The sequence below is a fragment of the Drosophila albomicans genome, chromosome 4, assembly GCF_009650485.2.
Source record: "Drosophila albomicans strain 15112-1751.03 chromosome 4, ASM965048v2, whole genome shotgun sequence".
NCBI classification, from domain to species: domain Eukaryota; kingdom Metazoa; phylum Arthropoda; class Insecta; order Diptera; family Drosophilidae; genus Drosophila; species Drosophila albomicans.
Window position 1 is genome coordinate 1,066,296 of NC_047630.2, and position 14,652 is coordinate 1,080,947.

Consider the following 14,652-nt stretch of genomic DNA (forward strand, 5'->3'; position numbering starts at 1 on the left):
CCATCATCCAGGGCCCATCCTCCAGTCGGATCTCACTTTGCAGATCCTCAAATGACGATATTTTTCGTATGCTTTTAATGCGGACATAACGAAAATGTCTGCCAGCAACTCGCTGAAGATATATGCTTGCAGTATCCTCTCGCAAGCCAAGTTATTTCCGGACGACGGACTGGTAAGGATAGATACTAAAAAACGGACCATTACGGAGTTTATGTTTGCACGCAGATCAAGTTTGTCTTAAAATTATACCACGCCCACTTCCGCCCCCGCAAATCAACAAAAATCGAATAACAAGTGTAATTTTAAAGCTAGCTAAATTTAGGTATATACAATAGCACCTATAGTAATTGTTATTCCTGAAGATTTGGTTGCGATCAGATAAAAATTGTGGTGCATTAAAGAAGTACTTTTGTATGGGCAGAGACGCCTACTTACTAGGGATGCTAGTTTCTTTGGCTGACAATCTGGTATATTGTGCCATCTATGGTATATTTCTAATGCGGTACTATATCGATATATCAAATATACAATTGGTATTTTTTATTTTTCTTACGTTTTTGGTATATTTTCAGAAAAATACCGCAATATTTTGCTTTTATTCGAAATGGATAGATGGTATCTCACAGTCGACCACACTCGACAGTAACTTTCTTACTTGTTTTCTGGTATTTTTGTGGTACATTATTTTGTTATATTTTGAGAATATTACCTCAATATATTAGTTTTATCTCACAGTCGAGCGCACTCGACAGTCGCTTTCGTACTTGTTAAGCTTCAAACAAACGTTTCCAAATAAATTAGTAATTTTGTTTTTACTTGCATATATTTATATTCAGAAAGTCTCTATATATACATTCGATTTTTCTTTAACTTAGAATGGGACAATTTACATAGACAAATAAATGAGTATTTATTTACGACCTTAATGTTGACAACTATGCCGAATTTTGTAAGTTTTCTTAAACAATAAATTAAAAACTAAACAAATTTGCAAAAAATTATTTTATGAAATATGCCTATAATCCTCTAAATCTTGGTAAATTGTGCAGTATTTAATGAACAAATTCAAATATTCATGAATTAAAAAGAAAAAATCTGAAACGATGAAATCTGAATGCATAGTTTAAAAATTTTAAATACAAAAAATGTATGAAACAAATTAATATTTTAAATAGTACTTAAGGTGTTAAGAAGCTGTAAGATTAAGAATCCTTAATATAATACATATCACATGTTCTAAAGTACTAAACCTATCATTGAGCCGATTAAAAGAATCAGCACAATAATTCACACAAAGAATGCATAATAATCTCAAGCTATGGAAATGTTTAATTATTTTTATCCTAATACTCTCTTTTTTGCGTATTGCAGAATTCTTAATCTAATACGGTATAATCCGCAATTCTATATATTAATTCATTAAATTACCGTACAATTATGAAAAGTAGAGAGATGGCACTCCATCTCTATTCTTAGAAATTGCACTTAATATTATAATATATTATATTACTATATATAGAATGCAAATTCAGCATAAATTTTAGCTATAAATAACTAATTTGCATTTACTTTTTAAATGTATGCTAAGTCTTAGAACTAAATATTAAATTGTAATATTTTCTGTCTACAATAAATTTAGTTTCCAATGTTTACCAGACTTTATAAATTATTATGTATTCTGTACAGTTCAGTCCAATAATGTATATCGATGCAGTGAAAAATCGCTTACTACAAAACAGACTTCAAAAATTTCTACATAAAGTTCTTAATGAGAACATCATGGGTTTTTTTTTTCAACTTAAGTCTATTACATAAAAATCATATTTTTAAATATTTCATAAAATTAATTATAATCAAAAAATTAATGCGAATGAAGTAATTTTCATAAAAAATTGAGACTTTTCGATCATTATTATTAATAATCATTAAATCGGCAAATAAGAAATTTATGTATAATTTTAGCACATTAATATATGTTTTAATAGTTTCTCGATGTACGTCGTCTTTATTAAATTTTATTCGTTGTTAAAAAAAATGAATGCATTGGAAACTAAAATGTCATGTTGAAATCGTCAACTTTACGTCTCAACTTTTCACAAAATGTGTATTATTTTATTTTTTTAAAGCTAGTGGTATTTGTAGTATATATATAGTATATATATAATCAGTTCAAATAAGTAAGTAAATGTGGTTATTCGTGGTGTATTGGAAATGTTTTGTAACATTGAAAATTACATTAAGAGATGTCAATTCTTGTCAGCAGTTTAATGTATCCTCTCCGTCAAGAGTGCACGCAACATTTTCAAGTTTACGCGCTAGATACATTTTTTTACAATTTGGGTCCGCATCCAGGGCATCCATAATCTAAAATGTAAATGTTAATCACAAAAAGGTGCATTCAACATTAAGGAATTTCCACTTACCTGTTCTCTATACTTGGTTATATAAATATACAATTCCTTCAAAGCAGAAATTGTATCAAATTCCTCATTTTGTTGTACAGACAATTGCTGCATGGCTGTGCTCATTTCCTGATCACTTATTTGGGGCAAACGCGCCACGTCTCGATAAAATTCTTTAACCATGACTCTATAGTTTGGAATATCCTGTAAACGATAAGCCCACAGTCGGAACATAAATATCATTTATATCAAACTTAAAAAGGCGTATCCTTTGTTTTAGTTGCTCATATCGACATGTACACATATATCCAAAAATTGTGATCTTAACACATTTATTGTACTCTTTACGTCTATCAGTGAAAGAGTCTAATGTTACTGTATACATTATAAATAAATAAATAATTTATATACATAATAGAACAGCAAACTTATATTCAAAAGCAGTAAAGCAAAACATATTAAAATATACCAAATCAAATTATGTATGTATATATAAATAAATATATAGAAAGCTACAGTCGAGTGTGCGATACCCGCTACCCATTTTAAATAAAATCAAAATCATACGTATTATTGTATGTACCAACATTCGAGACTTTAATATTTTGTACCAGTTTTAATTTGTATTCGAATTTTGAAATAAGCCAAGGAGGATCTGGTGTTCCAATCGCAATGATGTTGAACATGATATGTTTTGCTTCATTATATGGTTAGATCTGCTACATTGAAAATATATCCTATAATTCAACAGCCAAAAGTATAAAGACCTGACAGCTGTCGCAATGGGTGACAAAAATCTTAAAAAAGTGTTATTAAAATGAATTATATAAGATCTAGGTGTTTATATGGACAAACGGATACGGCTATATCGTCTCGGCTGTAGACACTTTATAGGATCGAAAACGAATCCTTCTGCCTGTTAAAACTATTTCCTGGCGGCATAAAGTTACAATACTTTTCTAAACTACGGGTATAAATATGGAATCGAGCACAAACCTTTGCAAAAAGAAGCTTGTTTGATGGTGAGTCCTTGCCTAATCGATGTTCAGTGGTAGAGCACGAGTCCATAAAAGTCTGCGCTATGACACTTAAGCAAGAATCCACAGAATATGTTTTGTTGACATCGAAAATGAAGTCCGGATTTTTGATAAAGTTTACCCAAAAACGCAAAGGCAAACTGTTAGATTTCCAAGCGTGCAGAATGTCTGAATCAGCAATTTCGTGACGTCGAGCGGCTTCATCAAGCAGATCAAATAACCATTTAACCGCCGGCGGCAACTCCTCATTTACAGTTAGGATAATGGTAAAGAAATCGTCGACGAATTTCTGAATTGTACCTTTTGTAGCGAGAAGACGAGTGAGATAGACTTCCGGAATTGTTTTGTTTGCCCGTTCGCTGCTGACATTTCCAATACAATGTGTTGCCGATTGGCCTGAAGATGTCAGAACACCAGATATGGAAGAATTTTTAATGTTCATGTAATGATCGGGAATCACCGGCTTAACCAAATGGTAGAGTCTCGGTTGTTGAAGTCCAGATTCAATATCATTGTTGATGATGATATGACTCTGTGAGTTATTGATGTAGTAAACTGTAAAGAGAGGGAAACATATATGTAAAGCATAAGAATTCTAATTCCTGTATTCAATCTGTTACCATTTGGACTGGTAATACATAATATATGATATATAATATATAATACATATATATTACACATATATATATTAATATAATATATATTAATTACTTGAACTATCAATGCACAACCCAAATGGTAACAGATTGAATACAGGAATTAGTTCCTGCTTGAGTCAAGGATAAAGAATTGAAAGATTAATATATTACTCACAATTGTGATAAGGCGCGATCTGTTGTTTCCCATACGACATAGTATAGTTATCATTTTGGCGAGCAATAAGTGACATCACAGCCGATTCCTTAACACCATAATGGTGGAGGGTATTTAAACGTTTCCATCCGGAAATTGTTTTTGTGGTAAGATCCTCATCCTGCAAAGTTAAATGGCCACCACGTCCATGACGCCATTCCAAGTCCACTTCGTGCACCGATGGACGCATCGAGAACGGTGTATTCTTGAAAATTGCATCCAGTATCTTCAGTTTAACCTGTGAGATAGTGTCCCAATCATTGACTCGACACTGCACCTTTTCATCCAAGTCATCTTGCAGAATGTGCAAAATAACCACAGAGTGTGCAACTTGTTCGTGCAGTAAACGGTCTTCAGAAAGCGAATAGCGAGCATCATGAGTTATAGCATCGACAAGGCCCTTTTCAACCTGATGTTTAATCGCCTTGAATAGCAAAAATAAACTGGCACCGGCATATTCCTTTAAGTAATCGTACATGCAGATTGCTAAATAATTTGTCAACATTTTCTCTACAACGCTTTCGGTACGACGTAACATTAAATGCGGATATTTACTGCCAAGCGATTTGTCAATGAGTCGCAATAATAAAGATTTTAATATTTCAGTGGCATACTCCATTTTATTCATTAGTACTATCATGAGCAATGAAGCTACATTAACACGATCCCGAATTGAGAACGAAGATCGTTGGGCCTCTAGCGTCTCTATAAACGTTAACAAAAAGTATTTATTACTGATTAGCTGTTCGAATTGCATCATAGCGGCATCATAATTGGAGCTTCGTATTTTTGGTGCATTCAGTATGGGATGGTCTGAGACACCGGGAAAGAAAACTTTCATAATATAATTGATATGATCAAGAGTGGGTATGCCACTGCTTTCTAGATCAGCCGTTAAATCAGTCATATCCGTTTGCAGTTCGGCAAATGCTTGTTTGCACTCGGAGCGAACGTTACTTTCGAGTGTGATCATCTGTATTTGAATTCGTTTGTACTCGCGCTCGGCTTGGGTGGATTTGCGACGAAATATAATTAGCACCACCACCAAGATGACAATTAACAATAATACTGCCAAAATTATTCCAATTATCAGATGTGGTATTGAATGCGTTTTATTTAAATCATACTTAAGAGATCCAATGACGAAGCGAAGATTGCGACCAACTTTTACAACCACTAACGGTAAATCATTTGGTTGATCTATACCATTCTCATCCGTTGCTGGTGGCTGACGCTCGGGTGGAATGCAGAGTAATTGAGTGAGTGCTAAGCTTGTAATATTACATTGTGCTGTACCAATGGTGACATTAACATCATACTCATCCGCTGCAATATTTAAAAGCTCTCCCTCAATCACAAGAGTATCGCCTTTATACAGTTTGATGCCATCATCATTGACAAATGGCAAATATTTCGGATCGTTCAGATATACAATAGTGCTCCGAATATCATGAAAATATTTATTCAAATCTCGCACCAGTTGCACATTATCCATGACAAAGCTCATTTGTAGATTCAATTGGGTTTCGTGCACTTTTACAAAGGCAGCCGACAAGTTTTCTAGGTTATCCAAGTGGTGATCGCCCACAAAGTATTTTTCATTATAATAGGAATTTCGTTTTTGCTTCGATCTAGTCAAATTGTATTGTGCTAAAACCGAATCCTTTTTTGACATCCCATTTTTAAGCAATTGAAATTGAAAATTTACTGGGGGCGATGGACACTCCATTTGATTGTTATTGATCACGGTGCAACTGGTTTTGTTAACGCGAACATTTTCATAAAATACTTCCAATTCTGGGTTCTGTATGGAGTCAAGGTGCATTCCATGCACAGTTAATATACGTCCACCACTGACAAAGCTGCGGAGCGGTTTAATTTGCATAATACGCGGATCCTGTGTGTAATTGAAAATAGAGCACGGCATCGAAGGCGCTTGCCAAAATTCTCCAAAATTATTTTGGGCAAGACTCACTAAATGTGGTTCACTTTGACAAGTAAATGTGCGATTCGCACCGTCGATAACCAGACGCAGTGAGCGGATAGGCTCAGGCTGGGTAGACGCCGATGTGGTGCAGGACAATCGAGAAGATGATGCTTGTGTCAAATTTATATGACACTCATATTCATCAAGAAATGCACGAATGTTGGAGCCAATGTTTAGATATTTTCCAAGTAATGACAATTGCGTGCCACCGGATTTTGGGCCCACCATTGGATATAACCCAGTCAATAGCACATCCTTGAAATGGTACTGCACACTGGATTCCGTATAGCCCGCTTCATTGGCCACTTTAATTGGCGCCGACATCTCACGTAAAGCGGCCCTTGTGCGGCATTCAATCCGCACCGATATTTGATAGTTAACCAAATCGCAGGGTACGCTCCCAATGGTGATTTTGCCACGCACATCTTCCTCGCGAATGCCTAAATTGCTGCCTTCGATGGTGATTAGAGTACCGCCCTCTACAGGACCAGTCAGTGGTTTAATAATGTCAATTCTAGGACGGGGGCATTCATTTTGTAGTAATGCATTATTGTGGGAGTTAGATTGTGCGGCGTCGGAGCTAGAGCATGTTTCATTGTAGACACAGGAGCTTCCACACCAGGCGCATTGGTATTTAGGATCACGTGTCACACATAAACTGCAATCAGCATGCTCCCGATGAGAGCCCAACACATCGCATTTATACAAAATAATTGTGGCTGTATCCACGTAATGCTGACGATTCCAGGTAATGTCCACTTTAGCCTCATACTCATGAGTATTTGTCTCGTAAAAATATGGAGTTTTCTCGCATACGACAATCTTGTTAGACTCAATATGTGCCGGCAGAAGCATTTGGGCGGCTTCGATTTGAATTGTGCACAAATAACCGGCATGAGCACTTTTCGGTTTGGGTAAATTGGCAATCTCGAAACGTATTTCTTTCGGCACACGCACCGGCAACAAGATGACATCGCGTTGTCGCTTCAAGTGCGGACATTGTCCTTCTGAACTAATAGCAATTTCCATATTGCGACACTGCTCCGACTGGTGAACGCATTTGTTGTCAAATATACACCAATTGCAGCCCCACATGCTGCGCACACAACGTTGGCAGTTACTGTGATGTGAGCAATCGAAGAATGCAAACGAGCGCGACACAAAATCTTTATTTGTTTCGGAGCTTCGCACAGAAAGCGGCACGAGTACATGATCCGTATTGCCAACAATGGATGGCCGTTGATCAATTGGAGGAGTCGCACAACTCAAACCATTTTCGAGTATCTCTGCATCAATAGGCGTTGAGTTGCCAAATACACAGCGATATTTGGCATTGAATGGTTCGGGTAAAGTTCTTATAATTAATTGCACTTGGCTCAATTGATTAATAGGTATTTGATCGGGCACAATTGATTCAAAGTCAATGCATTGCTGTCCGCTGCCTAGGGACAGCCACCGCGATGCGGACGTATCACGTTGGCAGGTAGAACGAACCGTACAACGTTTCTCCAGGGAACACCAGCCGCAAAATGGATCACGACTCTCCAAACAGGCTGAACAATTTGTATACATCGAGCAATGCTCAATGCGCAATTTGGTGATTGTACGTAAAGACAACACATATAGGAAATCCTTTTTGGGTGACATCATAGTGTTGGGCAAAATACGATTACCCGGGTCAACAACAATCTCGCCATATTCACCCGGCTGTTGACCTGACAACAAAACCTTCTTTATAGTTCCTATTTCGGTGCCAAGAAATGCCAACGAATGTTGCTGATCAGTTGTTGTTGTCGCTGTCACTGATGTGATCGATACATTATCGTAATGAAATAATGCCTGAGCAGATATCGGCGAAACACCGCTAATTTTTAGTCCAACACTACAAAAGTTGTATATGTTACCCAATGAACCAACAATTGGACATCGGCCATCATTGATTGTGCCCGAAATATAGCCAAGATTACGATCCTTTATTGTGCCATTAAAGCACATATGTATATTCTCAATGAATACATCTTCAATATCCTTCAGACTATAGATGCACATGGCCGATTTATTTTGAGGTTGATCGCTAATCTCTTTGGATGGCGAAAAAACTGTGACCAGTACATGGTCATCTCGTTTGATACCCATTTGATGAGCTAGCTTTTGACTGGCATGCGTGATTTTTGCATCACGCAAAATATTGTAATCAACATGCTCATCGGTGGCTGTGCATTGTATAGTTATTTCTGTATAACTATCATAGTTGGGATCCGTTATACAAATTCTTGCCAGTCGAGTCACATAACCGGCTTCCTCAGCCAAATGCGATTTTTTTTGTACAAGCACAAAATAGGCATATTCTGATGAATTGAAACCATACACGTAATCAACAAGAAAGTGATCACGATACTTTACGTCGATGTTAATAATCGACTGTTGAATAGAGAATTCTGCATAATTTAAATCTTCGAGTCTGCGCGATGATATCGCTGGCACATCATGGCGATAGTCACCGACATTGGTAAATGTAGTGCCCACATAAAGAATGTCCTCTTCTTTCCACGAATAACGTGCTGGTCCAACAAACGCATATGTTGATGCGTACTCTTCATTCGCAGCTAGCGGAACAGCAATGAACTGTGCTGCTGCTGGAAATCTCATAAGGTTGTAGATTTCACATGCACCTTAAAAACAAAAAACAAAAAAAAATGAATAGATCAAATTAATAAATATGTATTACTAGGCGAATATTTAAAAAAAAACAAGAAAGAGAGTTTGCCATACTTGATTATGAGCAATATCATATTCAATGTAATTATAATTAAACATAATCTACAATAATATCGGAATTTTCTCAAAAATCAAAGATAATTCCACATTGCAAATATATGGTAGTGATTTTTAAACCCCTCGCTGTAATGTCTCTGAACCTCTGAAAATTTAAAGTATCATAGAGTCATAGCAATAACACAATTTTTCAAAACATGTTGGAAAATAAGAATAGAAACAGCCAAAAGGACCATCGCCATCAATTGAAGAGTTAAACATTCAAAGATTTAAGAACAGTTTGAATATCGATTGTGTTAGTGAAAAATGTTTTGAGTTACGAAAACAGAACATTTTATTAAAAAACAGACTTTGCAATTTATAATAAATTAGTCATAAAATACCATTTTAAATAATAGACGAGATTAAAACCAAATTCAAATATAAAATATGTGACAGGCATATTGTATGTTGTTGGAAAATAATAATGGGAACTCATAAAAAAAAAGTTTTAATTACGGTCCCGATATTTTTTTTCCCACATAAAGTCTTAGATTTTAAACAACTTATCATTCCTTGGAATTCATATAATTGTTGCTCCCATACCTGCGCTTTTTAACTTAATGTATGAGAAACGTGCTGGCTTCAACGGTCGTTTTGGTAGTTAGATTTGTGAACATTGCAGGATGGGTTGGTTTATTAGGCAAACGCGAGCTTTAGAGATGTATTCGCGGGCTTCATTTGAATTTTTGATTTCGGTTTTGGATAGTGAGTTTAAGATTGTAAAGTTCTTGACCGATTCTCCGAAGAAAAACAAAGACCAATTCGAAACTTTCTAATGAACTTTTTTTCCCTGAAGGGGTTTCCTTTTTGTCTCTACCACCTGCTGGTGAACTAGTGTTATTTACATCACAGTCTCCTCAACTCTCAATAGTTTTTGAAGTTAAACATAACGCCATTGCGTCGTTAAATGTGGACGTTCCCACACCTGCTCCGATTTTGATGTCGGGAAGTTGGGGATGGTTTAAGAAATTCAATCTTCACCATTCTCTGTCGAAATCATCAGTCTGTCAGCTATAAAAGAGTTACATACAGCCTCTACTTCAGTTGTCCACAACACGTTAGTTGCGGTGACACCGCTAAAACAGATTTTTGTTTCAAGGCCAGTGTTGAGGTGGACAAATTTAACTTTTTCTTACGAGTGGGAAATTTCATCTTTTAAAATAAGTGTTTCTGCCGAAAAATTTAGTACGATTTGATGCAAAAAGTTTTGTCTGGAATCCCTAATAATAGCAATAATTCTAATTCTAGGCCTCTTTCTATGTCTGTCAGTTCAAACAAGAAAGCTACAACCGAGTGGGCTCAACTGTGCTGTACCCGCTACCCATTTTGAATAAAATTAAATATTATTTAATATTATTAATAAATACTTTTAAAAATACCAAATGAATATACCACAAAATAACAAAAAACCAAGTTAGAAAGCTACAGTCGAGTGTGCTAGACTATGAAATACCCGCTACCCATTTTGAGTAAAATAAAATATTGCGGTAATATTCTCAAAATATATCAAAACAATATATGTATAAAAAACTTAAAAAAAGATATCAAATTGTATATTTAGTATATTGATGTGGTGCTACATTCAAGATATACTATAGAATAATTCACCACATTGTCAGCAAAAGCATAAAAGACCCCTAGAAACTAGGCGTTTTTGCTAAATTGGTTGCGACCAATCACAATTTCTAGAGATATTACTGTATACACCAAAATTACGCTTGTTATTCGATTTGCGGGGGCGGAAGTGGGCGTGGCAAAAATTTGAAACAAACTTGATCTGCGGCAAACATATGTAACAAATGCTGTCGAAAATTATAGCTCTATCTCTTATAGTTTCTGAGATCTAGGTGTTCATACGGACAGACAGACATACGTGGCTAGATCGTCTCGGCTGTTGACGCTGATCAAGAATATATAAACTTTATAGGGTCGGAGATGCCTCCTTCTACCTGTTACATACATTTCCTGTCGGCACAAAGTTATAATACCCTTCTACCCTATGGGCAGCGGATATAAAAATAAGACAGAATCTAATGATCTTGTTGATTTATTTGTGGACTTTTGCAAACGACTTATTCTGTTTCATGTTCTTAAAATATTTTTTTCTTATCCTCATTGGAAAATGGATCCACTCATATCTATCGAATAGAATTCAGTATGTTTATTAAAATAGCTTTGTATCTAAAACTGTCCAAGTTAATTCAGGTTTGAACCACGATAGTCAGTTTGGTCCTCTATTGTTTGGGCCACTTTATTCATTTTTGTTGGCTGATGACCTCTTAAGCTTTTCTTGACATTCAATGATTGTTTTCCGGCCTCACGGTTGCAGTGACGTTAATAGTCTACAATATTGGTGCACAATAAATTTGTCAAATCTTAATTGCAATAAATGTAAACTTTTCACTTTCTTAAGGGATTCTCTCTGACTATGTATTAGAGCGAATAGATTCCCTAAATGACTTCGGTGTTCTGTTTGATGTAAAATTAAAATTCGATAAAAATATTCTGTTTGCTGTAAATAGGTTCATGGCTTACTCGGATTCATAAGACGCAGTTCGAAAGAATTCAACGATCCCTACATCACAAAAGCTTTGTATATCTCACTGATTCTCCCCATACTTGAATATGGATCTCAGTACTTGTTATGTTTGCACGCAGAGCAAGTTTGCTTCAAGTTTTTATCACGCCTACTTCCGCCCTCGTAAATAAAAAAAAAAAACAACAAAAAACAAAAACAAACATAATTTTGAAGCTGAAGTCGCACCATTTTTGGTACATACAATATTATCCATAAATGCCGGGTCCTAATTTTTTTGACTAATAATTTCTTTTATATTATATTTCATGGTACATTTTGAGCAATACCTCACTTTTTTTGTTTTTATTGAAAATGGTTATCGCGTATCTCAGAGTCGAACACACTCTTCTGTAGTTTTCTCACCTATTGTGGAAAAAAAAGGTAGGAAACCAAGAATATCACAACTTACAATATTTGTTGACAAAATATGTCCTAAAACAAATAACTATTTTCTATATACAAAAAATTTCGAAAAAACGTTTATAAACGGATTGAAGCAAATTTGGAGTCTTAAAAATTGTAGTTAAAATATATAATACTACAAAGAATGTAGTACCTTGTATTAGTTCAAGTAGTCAATACATAAAAAACGATTGATGTGTAAAGTTTTGATTGTCTAAATTTCACGACGATCTATTTAACCTGTTGCTGTGTCTATATTCAGAGAGTTTAAGTTGCTGTGGATGGTCCGTATTATATTATTTTATTGCGTCTTTTTATAAACTCTAAAATGTGGGCTGCTCTCGTTTGTTAAAAAACAGAATTCGTTGAGTCAAAGTTATTTCTAAATTTATTTTGGTTTTGAATTTTGTGTAACTTTGAATGCGCTATTCCTTGAAATAGAATGTGTTCAATTCTATTTTGGTTATTGTGCGATATAACATGATTATTAAATTTTCTAACCGGAAAGCACTAGATCGACAACTTAAATAAAAAAAAAAAATAAAACATAAAATGCATACCTTGTCGAATACTTCCGCACGATATGAGGATGCCGTCATTATGAGCATAACTGACAACTAATATTTTATTAAAATTGTTTACTAGAGTTGTCTCTACATCATCTGGACAACCACCTGCGTGACATTGAGGTGCATCGTGTTTGGGCCCAGTCACCGCCTCTGACAGAACGCGCAGATTTTCATTAAGCTTTAGAATTTTATTAGTGGCACCTGCGTACATTACATTGTGGATGTAATCAAATGTCAGATGCGTGAAATAGTTTTTCGATTGTGAGTTTGATCCAATTCCTGACTTGTTTGGTACAGCAGACGTTGTACGATTAACAAAATTGATCGGCCTCGCAGTTGATGTGGTGGTGCCAAAAGATTCATCTCTTAACGTTCCTTTTGCAAGCGTTGGCAAAACAAATTGTGCAATAATATCACTGGATAGGAACTCCTTGGGTGGAACCACCGCTGCTTGTCTGTCTAGTTCTATATGCGAACGAACGTCTCGGACACCGTTCACAACTATGCTGCAGTGCACAACATATAACATTTGAAGAATAACATAACAAGCATTCATCTTAATATATTCTTTTAGCCAATATTTCGACGTTTAAGGTGAACTCAGGAAATAATTTTTCATTTAGCTAAGATAGTTTGATACTGTTTTATCCAGAATTTAATCAAGCTTTTATCACATTCTTGTATTCATTGTTACATTGTTCATTTTTGAAGATAAAAGCATATTTTAATTAAATACGAACTTTTTCTAATATACACTGAATTTCACACACACACGCACCTAATTGAAAAAGGTATACATTCTAAGAGTCGCTTAACTATCGATTGCAATTTTTAATTTATCGATAATATTGTTATTTCAAAACCTGTTTACACTGCATACACAAGAGATGCCACTATATGTACTTATTTGCTTACAAGTTGAAAATACAATAGGTTGAATAACAATAGAACTTAAGCTAAATGATATTTCGGCGAAAAAAATGCAAAAAAAAACTGGGGTTTTCTCTTTTTATTTAAAAATATTTTTGGCAAAAATATAAAAATTTGTTTTTGTAAATAATGCATTTACATATAAAATTGCGATAAGCAAAGCCATCAACGATAGAATTTTCGAAAACATGTTGTGTCCGGGCGAAATGTTGTCTTTGGTGATAATGTCAATACTTCGTGTTCGATGCTCTGTTCGAAAAAAAATTAAAATGATTTTCATTCACTTTCAAATCGAAAACGTAAAAATTGGTGCTCCCGTTTTCACTTTCACAAGATTTTTTCGAATTGCAAAACGAGAAAATTTTACTTGCCGAAATGAAAAGTAAATGCCTTTTTCTATATTAAATCGGATCTTATTTGCAAAACGAAAAAAAGTAGTTGACTCATTGGTTTATTGTCGTTCTTTTAAGACCGCCAGCAGATCAATTAGGCTTGTAATTATTTTTAAAACGACTAATATCTGACCCTACCTCAAATTTGGATATCAAATTTTGCCGTCGGCAACAACAATTTTCGTTTTGGTGAGCGACCGATAAGTCCGACACCATGACTTATCGCCTAAGCTGCCATACTTTCGATAGAATGAAAAAGCAAGTTAAAAATACTTGTATAATCAAACGGATGGCGATAAATTTGTTGAAGTTGGGTAAAATATGTTTTTAAAAATTAATTAATTTAATTTAATTAGTTATGTGCTAAAAGTGTATAAAAAAAATTTTTGAAAACACCGGAATGAAATACATTGAAAAGGTGGCATCCCCATTTTTTGTGGGAAACAGCTGATTGCCGTTCAACTGATTTTTTAAAGAAAGTTTCAAATCTTTCTTTGCAAAAAAGACAGAAAGCAAATATATTTCATTCAGGGGAAGCATAAATAAACAATGCAGGATAAAAATATCCTTATGTGAGTTCAATCCACGCACGAAATTGGACATACAAAAGACATTTTTTCGCGTTGTTTACTTTTAACCAAATCACAAGTCAGCTGTTTTAGCAGTAAAAAATGAAACGTTCCGAT

General features: G+C 35.0%; 1 protein-coding gene across 1 annotated transcript; it reads right to left on the reverse strand.

Annotated features, from left to right (window-relative positions):
* Nucleotides 1-795: 795 nt before the first annotated feature.
* LOC117573214 (plexin-B) lies at nucleotides 796-13,422 on the reverse strand. The gene is made up of 5 exons (XM_034256228.2): nucleotides 12,636-13,422; nucleotides 4,253-8,950; nucleotides 3,399-3,994; nucleotides 2,424-2,606; nucleotides 796-2,364 (listed from the first exon to the last, which is right to left on the reverse strand). Exons 1-5 carry the CDS (start codon nucleotides 13,198-13,200, stop codon nucleotides 2,257-2,259), a joined length of 6,150 nt encoding a protein of 2,049 aa, XP_034112119.1. The 5' UTR covers nucleotides 13,201-13,422; the 3' UTR covers nucleotides 796-2,256.
* Nucleotides 13,423-14,652: the final 1,230 nt, after the last annotated feature.